The following is an 18,684-nucleotide window of genomic DNA, read 5'->3' on the forward strand; positions in this document are numbered from 1 at the left end:
AATTGAGGTTAAGTGACTTGCCTAGAGTCACACAGCTTATCAGGAAGTGAGACCAGATTTCAACTCAAGTCCTCCTGATTTCAGGGCTGGTACTCTAACCACTGTGTCATCTAGTTGCCCCTTAATTTTAAAAATACATTTACTTGTGTAGCAATGGTGAAGAATGTGGAGATTAGGTTTTTTCAACTACTTGTATTTGACTCTCCTATTGATGCAGTTAGTGGCAGTGTGGAGAGTCGAAAGTTGAGGTGTGAGAATCCCCTTCTGGTCAGTGCAGGTTCAATGTGAAAGAGTTCACGAACCCGAAATATTAGTGGCAAAAAATGGAAGTTTTATTGTTGGCACAGCAAAAGTCAGTTTTGCTAGGAAGATTGATTTCCAAGTGACATGGTCCTGGCAGAGAAATAAAGGTCCTAGCAGAGAAATCCTGCTTATTTCATTGAGAAGATAATGTCTTCACAGCGGGTAGGAGTTCTGGCAGGCAGCTATGCCAAGGAGAGAGGTCCCTTGACAAGGCATAATCCTGCTTCAGACATTTTGCAACTTATGAATTTAAAATTGCCTTTTTTATAAGAAATCAGTTGAATGAGATTCCTTCAGTGTTGTCACTGCCCCCCAGCCTAGATTTCCAGTTGAATGAGACCACTTAAATTTGAGCTAAGTAGGAGTGGTCCTGGACTAATTTTCAACTCAATAAGAGGGTGGAACTAGTCACCACCAAGATAACAAAATGAAGCCACTTTATCTTGATTCCCTGAAGCAGGAAAGTTTCTCAAGAGTTTCCCCCATGGTTTTCCCCCCCAAAGTCAGAGAAGACAATTTCAGGGTTCCACACACACCCCTGTCAATATTATCTAATTGTCACCCAGATGGGTATCAAAATTTCTTTGATTTTATCTTTTTTCCCCCTCTCCTTTAGTCCTGAATCAAAGAAAGCACTTTTTGGCAAAAACACCTTAGTTTAATTTTTGTCTGTCTTGATGTGCCTCCCAACTTCATTTCCAGTAAATTCACTGGGATTGGGAAAGGCCTGAAGTTAATACTATTTATAAAGACAAAATAAATGTATAAAACAAATAGAGGTAAATAGACTTTACCTTTACTTACAAGGAAAAGGTTCAGTTTTTTTGTTTTTGTTTTGTGAGAGATCCCTTGAATAGAAAAGAGATGTGGAATTACTTCTTGAGGTCTATAGTCTAGGGATTTTGGCAACAAAACATATGCCCCCAAATCCATGTTGCCCAATTAATTGACCCAATCAGCTTCACTTCTGATGAACAGGCCTCTTTAAAACATTTGCTTCTACTTGTTCATGGATTATTATAACTTCCTTTTTTTCTGGCTCCATGAGTCTTTTATTCTTCCGTATCAGGAGCTAGATTCCTTTTTGAGCTTGTCTCCTGGATTTGATGAATTGACTTTTAAAGATCATTCTGAGTTGTGGCCTATCATCCTGCCAGGTTTGTTTCATTTTTTGATTCATTCAAACCAAATCAGCCCTCAGGGAGGGATCACTTGGTGTGTCTACATCTGTTACAGTTAATTGGACTCATTGTTGGCATTGTTTCTGCAATCAGGTCTTGGGCTTTCAAGGATCATTCCCAACTACTTATACTTTAATAACTCAATGGATCTGTGATCTCATTGACATTGGTACTTCCTCAGATAGTGAAGTTTGCAAGTCATTCATACCTTTTCATCTTCTTTCCTTGTGATTCATATTTTCTCATAAATTTTCATAGAGAATCTTTCTAGAGGCCTTCCTCTAGGTCAGGGGTCCTCAGACTTTTAAATAGCGGGACAGTTCACTGTTCCTCAGACTGTTGGGGGGCCGGACTACAGTAAAAACAAAAACTTTGTTTCGGGGACCTATTAAATAAAGAAATGTCATAGTGAGGGGGATAAATGACCTCATCTGCTGCATCTGGCCCACAGGCAGTAGTTTGAGGACCCCTGCTCTAGATCATCTAACTTTTTGTGGACACTAAAACAGCATTCTATTTATGCCCATTTTTATGACTAGCCTGCCTCTCTTTTTTTTTAATTATTTAGTTCCAAGATGATCTATTTTACATAAATTTGAATGTGAATTGTTGGTAATAATATGCTGCAAACCACTTTATACTTTTTGTAGTTTTGAATTGCCCTTTGGAATCAGCCTTAGTTTTGGAATCTTAAGAGTTGGTTGGAAGCAGAGGCAGAGGAAGTATTAAAATTCTCCTGTGCTTGTGCTTTCCAAATAGATGATTTGGTGAGGAGGAGAGACCAGTGGCAACCAGAGAGAAATAAAGAATAGCCCACTCACAGGTGGCAAGGGGAAAGGACCAAGCATTTATGAAATACTTATTATGTACCAGGTACTATACTAAATGCTTTACAAATATTAAGTCATTTGATCCTTATAACAACCCTGGGAGGGAAATAATAGTTCTGTTGTTCTTACTTTACATTTGATGAAACTGAGGCAATGAGAGGCTATGGGATTTTTCTGAGATCACACAGAGTAAATATAATACCGGAGAAACTGAGGCAAGATAGCGATCAGAGAGTTATTAATATTTTATTTGAAAGGGAGAGATTTACTGGGACCAAATGGATCCATGGTTTGGTCCCAGGGCTGAATGAAACTATCATCTCCAAGAATCCAGCAGCAAATGTGAGATACAAGATTCTTTTATAGGGCAACAAGAATGTTGACATAATGGAGAGGTACCTGAGAGGCTCTCAATATTCTAATGATGTCTAAAATGGTTAAAGACCTTTATCCCATCAAACATTAAGAGGGAATGATTATAGCCTGAGGTCTTGGGGCAGTGTAACTGAGGTAGGACAATTAGGGAAACTGGGTCAGGACATTAAAAGGGAACTGTGGCACAAGATAAGTGTCTGAGACTGCATTTGACCCCAAGTCTTTCCTACTCTTTAGCCCAGTGCTATCCACTCTTCCACCTAGCTTTGTGGTTCTGCAACCAGGAAAGAATATAATCACAAATGATCAAGTATGGACAGTGAGACTAAGAGTTTTGCTGCAAGATCTATAAAATGTTCATAAAGATTTTATAATGACTCAATGAAAATCATTGATCAGGCACTTGCTAAGTGTCAGACTCTGTGCTGAGAGCTGGTGATATAAAAACAAAAGTGAAACAGTCCCTACCATGGAGGAAGGTAAATCTTAATAGTTATGAAAACATTATAAGGGAATTGTGGTTAAGCAAGGTTGTCTACACTTGAGAAGTCACTGGGATGCAGAGCAGAACCTGAGGGCAGTTGATTGGCATATCTTTCCCAGAAGCAATGATTATATTGATTTGAGTATTATTCCCTGAATAAGATATTGATAGGAAAATGGATGGAGTAGTCATGGATGGTATCTGGAAGGATGCCTGGATGGAATGTAAACTTGTGTCCTGCTCTGGGACCAGCTAGATATATTTGAACTATATCTTTTTATTTTTACTTACCAATCAGGACAACTCAGCCTCAATGCAAAAGATAAATTGAATGGATTAACTTCCCCAGGGTATGGTCTCTGGTATTATGGTGAAAACTCTAGTGTATTGCTTTTCAGTCCTTTCAGACTCTTTTGGACTGCTTTATTTTGTTGTTTTTTATTTTGTGAAAAAGATATTAGAGTAGTTTGCCATTTTTTTCTCTAGCTCATTTTTACCAGTGAGGAACTAAAACAAATATTAAATGATTTGCTTAGGTTCATATAGCTAGGAAGAGTCTGAGGTCAAATTTGAACTCGGCTCTTCCTGATTCCATGCTTAACATTCTATCCACTGTGCCACCTATCTACCTATTTTATCAAGCATTGAGATGTTATTGTTTTACTTTCATCGGTCATTAAAAAAAAATAGATACTATGTGGTACGGAAGATAGAGCACTGACCCTAGAGTCGGGGAATTCTAAGTTCAAATTTGGCCTCAAATACTTGATATACTTAGTAGCTATGTGATATTGGGCAAGTTACTTAACCGTGATTGTCTCATCATTCTCCCCCCCACCCCCACCAACCCCAAAAAAGTAGAAATGTTAGTGAACACATTCTACTTTTTTGTTAGAATTTTGCAAAATTCTGTTTTGTTGCCCCTCTGCTTTTAACTTTCTGTATTTTTTGTAATTAACTTTGTATATCTATCTTGCTTAGCTTTCTACAGATTCATTTCTATTTAGCACTTTTTGCTAAATATGAGTTGTTGTATGAGTTCATACTTCTCATTATCACTTATAGCCCATAACATTTTACAAGCAAGTTTGTATTATCGTTGGTTACTGTTTCTCTTTGCACTGCTGGCTACAATGATTTCTGAGCTCTTTAGCTTCCTCTTCTGATGATTACTTTATTTCTATTAAAAGTTCTGTGGGAAGTATAATACAGCTAGTATCTCTTCCTTTTATCTATTTCCTATTTTCCAGAATGAGATAGTTTTTGTTTTGTTGGGATTTTTTGGAATAAGACAAGTTAACATATCAACATACTTGGGGAGGGGGTGGTAATTGCTGTTGTAATTGCATGCAGCATCTTTTTATCTCTTATACTTCTGATTTGTTATCGAGTTTTGATCTTTGCTCTAATAAATGTTCTAATTGCACATATCTAATTCTAACATTTTCTAACATCTCTAACCAGTTTCCTATTCACTAAGGTAATTATAATTTTCATGGTTTTGGTGATGCTTACTTAATGCTTTCCATATCAAACTTGTTGTGATTTTTTAAAAGTATTCATGATATATAATTATGAAGTTTCTAAAAACTCTTAAAATTCTTTGTTTAACTTTCTTCATAAGTTCAGAGATTTTTATTTATTTTTGTAATTTTTATTTCATTAAATATTTCCCAATAACGTATAAAAATTATTGAACAATCTTCCCCCCAGTTAGTGAATATTTATTTTTTTTATTTTAAAATTTTTAATATTTCACTTTCTTCCAATTACTTGTGAAAACAATTTTTAACATTCATTGTTAAGTTTTGTATTCCAAAATCTATCCCATCCTCCTTACCTTAGCTTTTTCCTGAAACACTAAGCAATCTGATAGAGGTTTTGCAAACCTATGCATGGAAATGCAAAACATTTCCACATTAGTCATGGGGGAGGGGGAGGGAACTTGGAAGGAAGGAAGGAGGAAAGAAAGAAAAGAAAGAGAGAAGGAAGGAATAAAAATGAATGAATGAACTAGTTTTCCTGGTTCTGCCCACTTTACTCAACATCTGTTCATATAAGTCTTTCCAGGCTTTTCTGAAATCAGTTTGTTCATCAGTTTTGGACTTTGGTTTGTATTCATTTGTTATCAGTTCATTCTCTGGTGGAAAATAGCATTTTTCATCGTGATTCTTTTGCGATTGTCTTAAATCATTGTATTGCTGAGAATAACTTAAGTCATTCTCAGTTCATACAATGTTGCTGTTACTATGTATGATTTTCTCCTGGTTCTGCTCATTTCATACTTTATCAGTTCATGTAAATCTTTCCAGGTTTTTTGAAATCATCCTACCTCTGTCATCGCCTCAGCAAAAAATAAATAAATAGTCTTTATCACAACAAATAGATTCTCCTTTCCCACCACTTTCCCTTTCTAGCTGCTTTTTGTTGTATTTCTTTGGGATACAGACCTAGTAGTAATATTATTGGATCAAAGAATAGGTGCATTTAATAAATTTTTTTTAAAATTGAGTTCCAAATTTTCTTCTTCCTTTCCACCACTCTCCTCTTCTCAAAAAAGCAAGTACTTTGATTTAAATTATACATGTGAGGTCATGCCAAATATATTTCCTTATTAGCCAACTTAGAAAAGGAAAAAAAAAAGAAAAATAAGGAACGTTTTTAAAAGCATATTTCAATCTGCATTCAAAGTTCATCATTTCTTTCTCTGGAGGCAGATATAATTTTTTTTTCTTTTTATTTTATTTTGATAGTATATTATTTTTCCAATTACATATAAAGATGATTTTCAACATTCATTTTTATTAGATTTTGAGTTCCAATTATTTTTCTGTTTCCCTCTCTTACCTCTCCTCTCCCTATGCTAGCAAACAATCTGATATGGGTTATATATATGCATTTAATTTTAATATATTTTCACATAAATCATGTTGGAAAATAAAAGTCAGAAAGGGAAAAATCACAAGAAAGAAAAAAAGCAAAAGAAAAAAAGGTGAAAATTGTATGCTTTGATCTGCATTCAGTCTTCATAGTTCTTTCTCTAGATGCAGATGGCATTTTCCAACCAAAGTTTATTGGAATTGCCTTGGGGAATTGCTGGGGGAAAAAGCTAAGTTTATTGTGATGACTATGTATTTTAAAATCAGAAGAAGTCAGGAATTCAGGTTAAGGGAAAATCTTCAATCTTTATTCTCAGTAGAGGTGAAGAAGGATCGGAGGTGAAGGGGCATCAGAGGTGAAGGGGGGTTCACAATCGCAATGTGTGCAGCTGAGTCAAGAAGCCAGCCAGCCTTCTCTCCCCACCTCTCTTCCTGCCCCTCTGCCTCCACCCACCCAAATCGTCATTTCCTATACAACACAACAAGACTTGCACAAAGAGTGGGTGGGGGCCATTCTTTCTCCAAGCATATATATTAATAGAGTATGGTCCAATTACTATTTAGCCTCACGTGCTTGGGACCTCAGTGCATCAACTCGAGCTTCAGCTCATTACAGTTTATCATAATTGATCATCACACAATTTTCCTGCTATGTACAGTGCTTTCCTGGTTCTGCCCATTTCATTCAGCATCTGTTCACATAAATCTTTTCAGGCATTTCTGAAATCACCTTCTTATTTCTTAAAAAACAAACAGTATTCATTACATTCATATACCATAATTTATCTAGCCATTCCCCAGTTGATGGGCATCCACTCTCATTTTCCAATTCTTTGCCACCACAAAAAGAGCTGCTGCAGCTGTTCATGGAAATGGGGGTACTTTTCCTTCTTTTATGATCTCTTTGGGATACAGACCCAGAAGTAAAACTTCTGGATCAATGGCTCTACACAATTTTGTAGCATAGTTCTAAATTGGTCTCCAGAATAGGTGGATCATTTCACAACTCTACCAACAATTCATTAATGTCCCAGTTTTCTCACATCCCTTCCAATGTTGATCATTATCTTCTCCTGCCATCTTACCCAATTTGATTAGGTGTTCAGTGGTATCTCAGAGTTGTTTTAATTTGCATTTCTCAGTGATTTAGAACATTTTTTCACATAATTATAGATGGCTTTAATTTCTTTCTTCATCTAAAAATTTATCCTTTAACCAATTTGGTAAATTTATCATTTTCATCATGGATCCTTTGGAATTGTCTTGGATCATTGTTTTGATTATTGTACCTAAGTCTTTCACACCCTTACAATATTGTTTTTTATATGTATAATGTTTTCCTGGTTCTGCTCATTTTTCTTTAATCAGTTCATTTATATCTTTACAGGTTTTCCTAATATCATCTTGCTCATCATTTTTTATAGCATAATAGTATTCCATCACAATCACATGCCTTATCTTGTATGACTATTCCTTCATTTGTTGGGCATTCTTTCAATTTCCAATTCTTTGCACCCCCCCAAAAAAAAAAAACTGTTATATATATATATATATATATATATCCTTTTCCTTTTTAAAAATTTTCTTTTATTTATTTGGAATACAGACCCAGTAGTGGTATTGTTTGTTGGGTCAAAATGTATGTACAGTTTGGGCCATATTCCAAATTGTTTTCCAGAATGATTGCCTCAGTTCACAACTCCATCAAGAATACATTAGTGTCTCAATTTTTCCACATTCTTTCCAACATTTGTCATTTTCCTTTTCTATCATGTTATCCAATCTGAAAGGTGTGAGATGGTATCTCAGAGTTGTTTTAATTTGCACTTCACTGATCAGTAGTAATTTAGGGAATTTTGTTATGTAACTCTTGATAACCTTGATTTCTTCTGAAACCTGCCTGTTCGTATCCTTTGACCATTTATTAACTGGGGAATGGCTCTTATTTCTATGAATTTGACTCAGTTCTCGGCATATTTTAAGAAAATGAGACCTTTTTTTCAGAAAAATTTGTTAAAATTCACTTCTAATTTTTTGTTTTCCTTCTCATTTTGACTGAATTATTTTTATATGTGCAGAAAATTTTTAATTTCAGGTAATCAAAATTATCTTTTTTATCTATTTCCATAATTTCTTCTATCTTTTGTTTGGTCCTAAACTCTTTCCTTGTCCATCGATCTGACAGAAACATTTTTCCATGCTCCCCTAATTTACTTAAGGCAGCACTCTATATGTCTACATCATTTATCCATTTTGACCTTAGTTTTACATATGCTGGAAGATGTTGGTCTATGTCTAGTTTCTGCCAATCTGCTTTCCACTTTCCCAGAAATTTTTGTTGAATGTTGAGTTTTTATCTCAAAAGCTTGGATCTCTGAGTTTACCAAATGCTAAATTACTATGGAAATTTACTATTGTGTATTGTGTTCTTAGCCAATACCAGACTGTTTTGATGATTACTATTTTGTAATATAGTTTGAAACCTAGCTTAATTTTTTTAAAAATTGAAATCCTTGATGTTCTTGATCTTTTATCCTTTTAGATGAATTTTTTTTCTAGTTATGTAGAATAATATTTATGGCATTGAATAAGTACATTAACTTAGGTAGAATTGCCATTTTTATTTTATTCTTTTTTTTTCTATCCAAGAACGATGAATATTTTTCTAATTGTTTAGATCTGACTTTATTTGTATGAAAAAATGTAACATAATTGTGTTCGTATAATTCGTGGGTTTGTCTGTAATTATTTTAAATGGAATTTCTCCATTTTCTTCTGTTGAGCTTTGTTGGTTTTATTTTATATTTTGAAATTTTGCTGAGTAGTTTTTTTAATTGAATCATATCATCTGTAAATAGTAATAATTATGTTTCCTCATTATCTGTTTTTATTCCTTCAGTTTCTTTTTTTTTTCTTGTCTTATTGTTATGGCAAGCATTTCTAATACAATATTGAATCATAGTGGTAATAAAGAATATACTGGCTTCACACCTGATCTTATTGGGAAATCTTTCAGTTTATCTCCATTATAGATAATGCTTGCTCTTGGTTTTAGATAAATAATAGCTGTCATTTTAAGAAAGATTCAATTAATTCATATGTTTTCTACTATTTTTATCAAAAAGAGTATTATATTTTATTGGATTTTCTTTCTGCATCTCTTGTCAAAATTATGTGATTTTTGTTGTTATTGTGATAGTTTTCCTAATATTGAACTAATCTACATTCCTGGTATAAATTTTACTTAGTCATAGTATTTGATCCTTGTGATACATTGTCGTAATCTCTTTGCTAACATTTTATAAAAGAATTTTTTTCCATTAACATTTGTTTAATATTAAAAATATATATATCTGTTTTTGTTGTCCTAATTAGGTATCAAAAATCATATTTGTATCATAAAAAGAATTTAGCAAGACTCCTTTAACTAATTTTTACTTTTAAATTTATTTTTTTAATATTTCCCAATTACATGTAAAAAAATTAAATAATAATTTTTAAAAATTTTGAGTTCCAAATTTTCTTCTTTTGGTGCCCTTCTCCCATTCCTTGAGAACACAAACAATTTGATTTTGATTTACACATGTGAAGTCATGCAAAAATGTTTTTGTATGAGCCATGTTGCAAAAGGAAACAAGAAAAATAAAGTATAAAAAAATATACTTTAATTTCCTTTCAGAGTTCATTAGTTCTTTCCCTAGAGATAGATAGCTTTCCCTATTTTTTCAAATAGTTTATATAGTATCAGTGTTAATTGTTTCTTAATGCTTAAACATTTATGTGTGGATCCATCAGGATCTGGGGATTTTTTCTTAGGGAGCTCATTGATGTCATGTTCATTTTTTTTTCCTAAGATAAGGTACTTTATTCTATCTTCTCTTTTATTAGTACAGGCAGTTTATATTTTTCTAAATATTCATCCATTTTACTTAGATTATCAGTTTTACTGGCATATAATTGGACAAAATACCGTCTAATGTTTTAATTTCATCTTTGTTGATAGTATATTAACATTTTTTATTTTTGATATTAGTAATTTGATTTTCTTTTTTTTTTAATGATTTAATTAATGGTTTCTTTCTGTTGTTTTTTAAGTAAAACTAGTTCCTCCTTTTGTTAATTTTGTTTTTTCTAGCTTTTTTTAGGTGTACATCCAGTTAATTGATTGCTCTTTTATTTGTTGATATATGCATTTAGACATATAAATTTTCCTTTAAGCACTGTTTTAACTGCATTCCACAAATTTTGGAATGTTTCTCTTTGTTATCTTCTTTAATGAAATTATTATTTTTATAATTTGTACTTTGATGCACTCAATTCTTTAGGATTCTATTATTTAATTTTCAATTAATTTATAACCTTTATTTTCACTGCCCTTCTTTGATTGTATGGTTTTCCTGCTCTAATAACATGATCAGTTTCTGTGAAAGTGTCATGTACAGCTGAGAAAAAGGTATATTCCTTTGCATTCCTATTCAATTTTCTCTAGAGGTCTAGAGGTCTTTTATAAGATAATATTCCTTTCCCTAATTTCTTCCTTATTTATTTTATGGTTAGTTATATTTAGCTCTGAGAAGAGAAAGTTGAGGTCCCCTATTAGTGAAATTATTAGTTTCACAATTTCCTCCTTTAACTTTTCTTTTAATTTATGTTTAGTTTTGATAACTGTTATTCTGTTCATTATCTGTTATTACTTTTAACAGTCTGTTTATTCATTTTAATTAGATCTATTTTTGCTTTTGTTTGAGATCATGATTTTTATCTTTGTCTTTTATACTTCATCTGAATTGTAGTATATTTTGCTCCAGCCCCTTATTTTAATTTTGTGTGTACTCTCAGCTTCAGGTGTGTTTTTTTGTAAACAACATGTTGTTAGATTCTGGGTTCTAATCCATTATGATATCTACTTCCATTTTATGAATGAATTCATCCCATTCATGTTCACTATTATGATTACTAACTCTACATTTCTTTCCACCTTATTTCTTCTGTTTATCTTTCTGTCTCTCTTTCCATCTTGTTCTTCATCTAAATTTTATTTTGCTTCTGATGGCTCGCTTCTTTTGTCTGCCCTTCTTTTTATTATCCCCTCCCATTCTTCTTTCTTCTTCCTTTCACTTTTTTGTTGGGTAAAAGAGATTTCTCTTAACATTTGAATGTGTATGAATGTATGTATTATGGCTGTATGTATGAATGAGTGGATGGATGCATCTGGCTATAGCTATCTTTTCCCTCTTTGAACCAACTGAGATGCGAGTGAGATTCAAGCATTGTCCACTCTACACCCCCTTCCCCCAACTATTTCTAAGCTCCATTGTAAAAGTTTTTTCTTGTGTATTTCTTTCATGTGTGATGATTGATTTCCCCTAATCTTCGTCTCCTTTACCCTTCTTCTAGGGAATTCCTCTTTAAATATTATTTCATTATAATTGACTCATTCCTGCATCTTCCTTCTATATAGAATCTTTCTAACTGCCCTAATCATGGTAAAGTTTTTAGAAGATAAATGCATCATTTTCTCATATAGAAAGATAAGTAGTTTAACCTCTTTTTTTGTTTGCATTTTTGTGCTTCTCTTGTATCTCATATTTGAAAAATCACTTTCCATTTTGGGATCTCTTTCAGGAGACAATTGATGGGTTCTTTCTATTTTTATTTAAATCAACCCTTTAGTCTAAGTACATCAGGGCAATTTTTCTTTATAATTTCTTAAAATACGATGTCTATACTCATTCTTTGATCACGGCTTTCTAGCAATAAAATATTTTTTACATGATCCCTTCCTGATCTACTTTTCAGATTAATTGTTTTCCCAATGAAATATTTTATTTTTTTTTCTATTTTTCATTCTTTTGACTTTATTTTATTGTTTCTGGATGTTTTGTGGAGCATTATTTTCTGCTTTCCCAATTCTAATTTTTAAGGAATTTTTTTCAGTGAGATTTTATCATTTTTTTCTTCATTTGGCCATTTCCGCTTTTTAAAGGAAATTTTTTCAGTGAATTTTTGTGTCTCTTTTTCCACTTGACCAATTCTGTTTTTGAGGTGTTCTTTTCTTCAATATTTTTGTATCTTTTTACCAAGCTGATGTTTTTTCTTTATCTAATTTTCCCTCTACCATTGTTTGATTTTGAAAATAAAATTTTATCTCTTATAGAAATTTTTGTTAGGCTTGTGTCCAATTCATACTTTTCTTTGAGACTTTGCTTGTTGATGTTTTGACTTCATTGCTGCCTTCTGAGTTTGTTTCTTGATCTTACTTTTCATCACATTAGCTTTCTATGGTCGGGCCCTTTTTTTGTTGTATGCTCATTTTCCTATCCTAATTCTTGATTTGGAATTTTATGTTAATATTGAATTCTGTTTCCAACAATTGTGTAGAGGGGCTCTGTCTCAGGCTTTTAAGATCTGTTGTTTTTGCATTGCTGTTTTCAGAAGTAGTTCTGGTATTTCAGAAGTTTTCAGTACTTACAAGGTATTATGATCCAGAAGGAGATGTGATAACTTCTTTTGTGGCCTGCAATCTGGTTCTTATTTAAGAAGGGCCCCATGACCTCTTGAGATTGCAATCGTTATTGTTCCTTAGCACCCCTTCTCCCTTGGAACCAGAAATGATGCTATTCTTCAGAGTCCCTGATCTCCTGGGGCCAAAGTAATACTGCCTTTTAGGGATTCTATTTCTTTTGACTGGAAGTGCTCTTCTCTGTCCTTGAACCAGACTCAAAAGTGGATATAGTTTAAAAAGAGTTGCCAAACAGTTGCCCCTCAAGACTCTTGATCACTCTTGACTATAAGTGCCCCTCTGTGTCCTTGAACTATGATCCAGAAGAGGACATAGGCAATAGAATCACCAAACAACACTTGTTTTTTATCCATCCAATGCTAGCACAGAAGTACCCTGCAATTTCTTTCTGTACAGTTGCTGAGTCCCTTTATCATTCACCATTTAGTCCCACAAGGGGTGTTACATCCATGTGAGCTCTGAGGCAGCTTCCTCCTCTGTGTCAGATTTCTTTTTCTGATGTTGTTTTGGGTTGGAAGAATGCTTTACTCTGACCTTTTGTTGGCTCTGCCACTCTAGAATTTGATTTGAGGTGTTATTTTAAAATTGTTTGGAGGGGAATTTTGAGTGAGCTCAGCTGAATGCTCCTTTATTCTGCCATCTTGGTTCTGCCCCTTAAAGTCCTGGTTCACAGATTTTTAGAATTTAGAAAGGATTTTAGATGTCATTTAGTTCAACCTCCTCATTTCATAGATTAGTAAACTAAGGTCCAAAATGGTGAAGAGATTTGTCCAAGGTCACATAAATAAGTGGCAAAGCTGGAATTTGAAGGCATTTTTTTTTCAAAGAACAATTCTTGAATGATCTTGAGGTAGGGATGGAGAAATATCTTGTTCAAACAGCTGGTATTTTGCTCTACCAAATTAGATGCTTTTTTAATAATCCACATAAAACAAACATTTGGATTTTATATTCTCTAAATTCTTCAATCAATTGTGGCAGTAAAGGTATGTTCTACCAGGGAATATTGCTTGCTGAAGCTTTCCTATTCCCTTCTAATATCCTCACCAAGGATGCCCTTAATAAATGTGTAGGTTATTTTCGTTTAAATTAATATTCATGTGAAGTCTCTACTCATTGATCTCTTGGCTTCTTTTTTCTTTTTTTTTGGGGGGGGGGCAGGTAGGGGTGTGTGTGTGTGTGTGTGTGTGTGTGTGTGTGTGTGTGTGTTAATAAGGTCTAAGATTTTTTCCTCATCCTTTTGTATAGCAGAATTGAGAATAACAGTGATTTTGGGCTCTGATTGACAAGGAACTTTGGTTTGGTTTTGAATGAATTAATTTTTTTGTCATTTAACAATCATCTTTTATTAATTTTTTTGTAATCTTTTTTTTTATTATAGCTTTTTATTTACAAGATATATGCATGGGTAATTTTTCAGCATTGACAATTGGAAAACCTTTTGTTCCAACTTTTCCCCTCCTTCCTCCCACCCCTCCTCCATATGGCAGATTGACCAATGCATGTTAAATACAATATATGTATACATGTCCATACAATTATCATGCTGTACAAAAAGAATCAGACTTTGAAGTAGTGTATAATTAGCCTGTGAAGGAAGTAAAAAATGCAGGTGGACAAAAATAGAGGGATTGGGAATTCTATGTAGTGGTGAATGAATTAACATTTAACTCTTCTTCCAGTATCAATAAATTAAATTAAAAATCAATATTTTATAGTTTGGGTGCCTCTAGGACAAATTTCTTCCATTTAATCTAATCTGATTATTTTTTCTGTCTTTGTTTTCTTTAATGTCATGTTAATTTCCTCTTAATGTGTACCTTGAACTGAGATCTTAAAGTCTAAATGCAGCCTTTCCACTATCCTTCTTGGGGAAAAATGAAAATCTAACCAGAATTTTCCGATTTTTTTTTCATGTTGCTTTTCACTTCTTGCAATCAAATAACTTTAGAAAACTTTAATTAATTGAATTGCTTGAATTGCTTGACAGACTTGCCTTATTTGCTCGTACCTTCCACTGCTTCTTTCTGTTCTATGAGTTGATCTTATTCTGCTTCTACCATTTTTTTTTTTTAAAGAGAATAAATGTAATGCTGGAGAAATTGAACAAGAGATTAGAGAATATTTAATAATTTATTAAAGAGATATGCTGGGACCAATGGATCCATGTTTGGTCCCAGGGCTGAATGAGAATATTGTCTCCAAGAATCCAGCGAACAGAGTTCTCAATGACATATATACAAGTAGCTCAGACACAGAGGGTAAACTGGGGCAGGGGTGGAGTCAGGGTACTGAGAAGGGGGACAGGGTGAGGTGAGCCTCTGGAGAGGAGATGACATAATCCGGGGGAGGCACCCTGGACCTGGGGAGAGTCATCTTGATAAGATGGTATCTGATATTCTAATTGCTTGGGATGGGGAGAAGCATTCTGATGCTCTATCGAGTATTGTGATAAAGAGGGAGGGGAGGTTTTGCAGAACTGAGAAGGAGGGAAACTGAGTCAGAACTGTGGCATAACAAAGTTTAGCTAGATTTGCTTTTGGCTCTGCTTGGCAATTAAATTGTTTGCTGACTAAAGTATTTTGGGGTCTTTTGGCTTTTCAGTTATAACTACTAAATTTTAAATTTAATTTAACTTAATTTTAAATTTAAATGTTTATACTTATTAATTTACCTCACTTAAACTTTCTTTATAAAATTATTAATATTAGTGCTCTTTTTTCTACTCTTTATCCATTTTTCATCTCTCAATAACTTATTTGATTAAATCAGGATTGAGTTGTCAATTATGTGCCATATGATTTTTTTCATTTTATTCTTTGTGCTAATTTTGATCTTTGTTTTACTAAGTCCTCGTGTGACTTTACCTAGGTAATTAGTTGATTCAGAAATAACTCCCACACCAGTCCCAAGTTGTTTCCTGACAACAAAATTAATGTAATTTCTTTGGACTTTTTTTGAAGGGAGATTAATGCTTGTCATATCCAAGGCATACAAATTCTTTTCTCAAAAAAAGTATTGTTGATGTAGAAATATGAGGCTTCTTAGTAGTCTAAACATCTTAGGCCTCTCTCATTCCTTATTCATGACCCATGTTGTCCAAAATATTTTTCATTAACTTTGTGTATTCTTACCTTTAAATTGAAGCCTCTGAGAATAAAAATTTGTGATTTCTTTTGGAAGGTCTTATCAAATATTTCTTAGAAGTCTTTATGTCCTTATCCTATGCATTGTTGGTCTAAAAACTAATCTGGTGGCCCTTTTGTAGCTATTTATCATTAGTTCTGCAATAGATGAACAGATGTCCCATGAAATAATATTTCTTATTGTATTTAAATGGATGATCATAAAATTAACTCCAGCAGTTCCTTTTTTTGCCTGTCCAAAGAATATATGTGAGCCAATCTTTGGCTTAAGTACAACTTGGTCCTTTATTTTGATTTCATGTACAGTAAGAATATGAAGGTAGATGTAATTCATTTCTTCCAGTAATATGATCATTGGACAAAAATCTCACATTTACAGTGTCAATAGCCACATTAAAACTTATAGATGATATACTTTGTGATTCTTACTGTGATTTATACTGTTCTTTACCCCTGTCTACAACTCACTACCATCACTAAAGTGAAAGGGGGGCCATAAAGGATTGGAAATATTTTTAATTGTTCTTTTTTTTCTTTGGATGCCATAGCCATGAATTCCTAAAATTGAAATCCTACTGGTAATGAATCTTTCTTTGCTTAGCTAAGATGTTCCTCAGAATGCAGGGTCTGATTGCAAAGTATTTGTACCACAGTGAGACCTGCCAAAGCTTATTATACTCTGTATCATAATAAAACATCAGAATTAGTGCTTTTTGGAATCTCTGTATGAGATTATTGTAAAAGAATAAATGTAACGAAGGTATGATGTAAGGATAACAAGGTTTGGTGGGGGAGAGGGGGATTTCAAGGAGTGAAACAGGATTTTTAATGGCTAAGGAAAAGACGTAGAAGATCCAAAAAGACTAGATACCTAAGACGAGAGAAACCTTGGGAATATCTTTAAATCAAACTTTAAAAGAGGAGATGAGAAAATAATGCTAGAAGGCAGTGCTATCAGCTAAGCTGATACAGGAAATAGCTTCTTAGAGAATAATCAATATGGAGACAAAATGAACATACACTTGGAACCTAGATCATAAAAATTACCATAATCTATCAGAATCCAAAAAATAAGCTAAAGAAAATAGGCAAGTGAAGAATTTGAAGAAGAATGACATTCGAGTAGTCCAACGATTAATCCTATGAGCTTGTCTCAAAATTTAGACTAAGGGCCTTTGGAATAAAATCTAGTGTCTATGGGAACAATCCAAGACAAGTACCCTGGTTTATATCTAGTTTCCTTTCATGGCTCCCAGCCTCATCCTCCCATCCTGTTGTAAAATGTAATTGTGTACTTAAATTCATTGTATGTATTGAAATGCACTGGACAAGGTGAAGAGATAAGAAAGCTATTGGAGAAAAAGAGAATTCTTGGAACTATTAGGACTCCGGGTCACACAATCTTTGAAGAAAAAAGTCTTACATTTTATTTGTGAATCATATAATACCACTTCTTATCCTAGTTTTTGAGAGATGAAACTGGGGTATCTTACTTCATTTTGTCATAGAGGCAACTTAATGTATGTCATCTTAGCATCTCTGCATTCTGTCATTTAACTGTATGACCTTCTATAGTTCACTTCTCCACGGGGGCTTCAATTTTCCTCATCTTTATGATGATCAGAAGATTTCTAGGATCTTTCAGTTATTATATATTTTTGTGAAACTTTCAATTTAACTAATAGTTTCAATTTATTTGAAGATTGTGTGAAACAATATATCAAAATAATTTCTCAGTGAATTCAACAAATGCAAGCATATTCTGAGCAATATTCTGTTTTTAATGAGATGATATTTATAAAGCACTTAGTACAGTTTCTAGTATATTGTAGTTGCCTTATAAATACTTAATTCCTTTCTGTGTCTCTTCTATTCTCCCTGTCTTACCCACCCTACCTCTTCCTCTCCAACGTGTTTTGTTCTCACCTTAAACCAATAGTAGTCTTTACTTGAGAAAAGAAAGTTGATGCTTCCAGTGTTTAATTGCATGTATCTGCTTATTAAGTAGAACATTTGTCAGGTGAATTATGTTTGGAAATCTTTCACTGTCAGAAAGAATAGATATTTGCAAAGTGACAATGATAAAATCTTAAAGTTCAAGGAAATATAAAACTTGTTGAGAAGTCTTTAAAATATACGTCCTTGAGGCTCCATATATTAGTGTTCTCCCCCTGTTCTTCTACAAAATCTCTTTGAAAGACCTCCAGCCAGTAACTGTTTTGGAATTCTACACCAGATAAGAACTCTGAATCATGTTTGCAAGGACTTAAACCCAGACTTTTAAGGAATGTAAATTGTTATAAATCTAAATAGAAATGTAAGTTGTTATAAGTCTAATTAGAAGACTATTATTTTACATTTCTAACAATTATTAAGGATAATCATTTTGTATTTAACTTGTTTCTACAATTATTTTATCAATTATTCCTTGTAATAGAATATTTTCAAAGTAATTTATTAAATACAAGAAGGCAAAAACCGAAAAATGTAAATGGGCATAATTGCAGCTGAGTCAAAATAAAAGTTATAACTCTTGACTCCAGTCATCTCTTTGGTTTATGGTGTAGTTTTCTTATTTGTCCAGTGTGGACCTCTTTATGTAATTATAATTAAGATTGGCCCCAGAGCTTTGAAAACAATGCCTCTCCATTCATTCCATGCATAGGTAAGGGATTTGGGATATGAAATATTACTACTCTTAATGTCAGACTTAGTTGATATTTATTTTTGCTGAACTGTTTTCCTTTTTCTTTCTTTCTTTTTTTTTTTAAATGCTTTATTACGAGAGAGAGCTTATCAGATACAGTAACACAGATCGATGATTTGAAAATGAAGATAATGTAAAGTTAAAGATATCAATAACAAATTTGAAAAGTAGCCTTCTCAACTTTTCATTCTGTTGTCTGCTGCTTTCATTTTATACATTCTTTTATATTCTCAATTGATAAATAGTAATCATTTTG

At 33.2% G+C, this 18,684-nt stretch overlaps 1 protein-coding gene across 1 annotated transcript in view; it reads left to right on the forward strand.

Annotated features, from left to right (window-relative positions):
• Positions 1-18,684, forward strand: part of GNAS (GNAS complex locus) — a 158,663-nt gene that overhangs the window by 17,951 nt on the left and 122,028 nt on the right. Inside the window, exon 3 of the mRNA XM_031951690.1 lies at positions 12,939-12,945. Within this exon, the coding sequence (XP_031807550.1) occupies positions 12,939-12,945 (7 nt within the window). The remainder of the gene's footprint in view (positions 1-12,938; positions 12,946-18,684) is intronic.

This window comes from Sarcophilus harrisii, chromosome 2, assembly GCF_902635505.1.
Source record: "Sarcophilus harrisii chromosome 2, mSarHar1.11, whole genome shotgun sequence".
Lineage (NCBI taxonomy): Eukaryota > Metazoa > Chordata > Mammalia > Dasyuromorphia > Dasyuridae > Sarcophilus > Sarcophilus harrisii.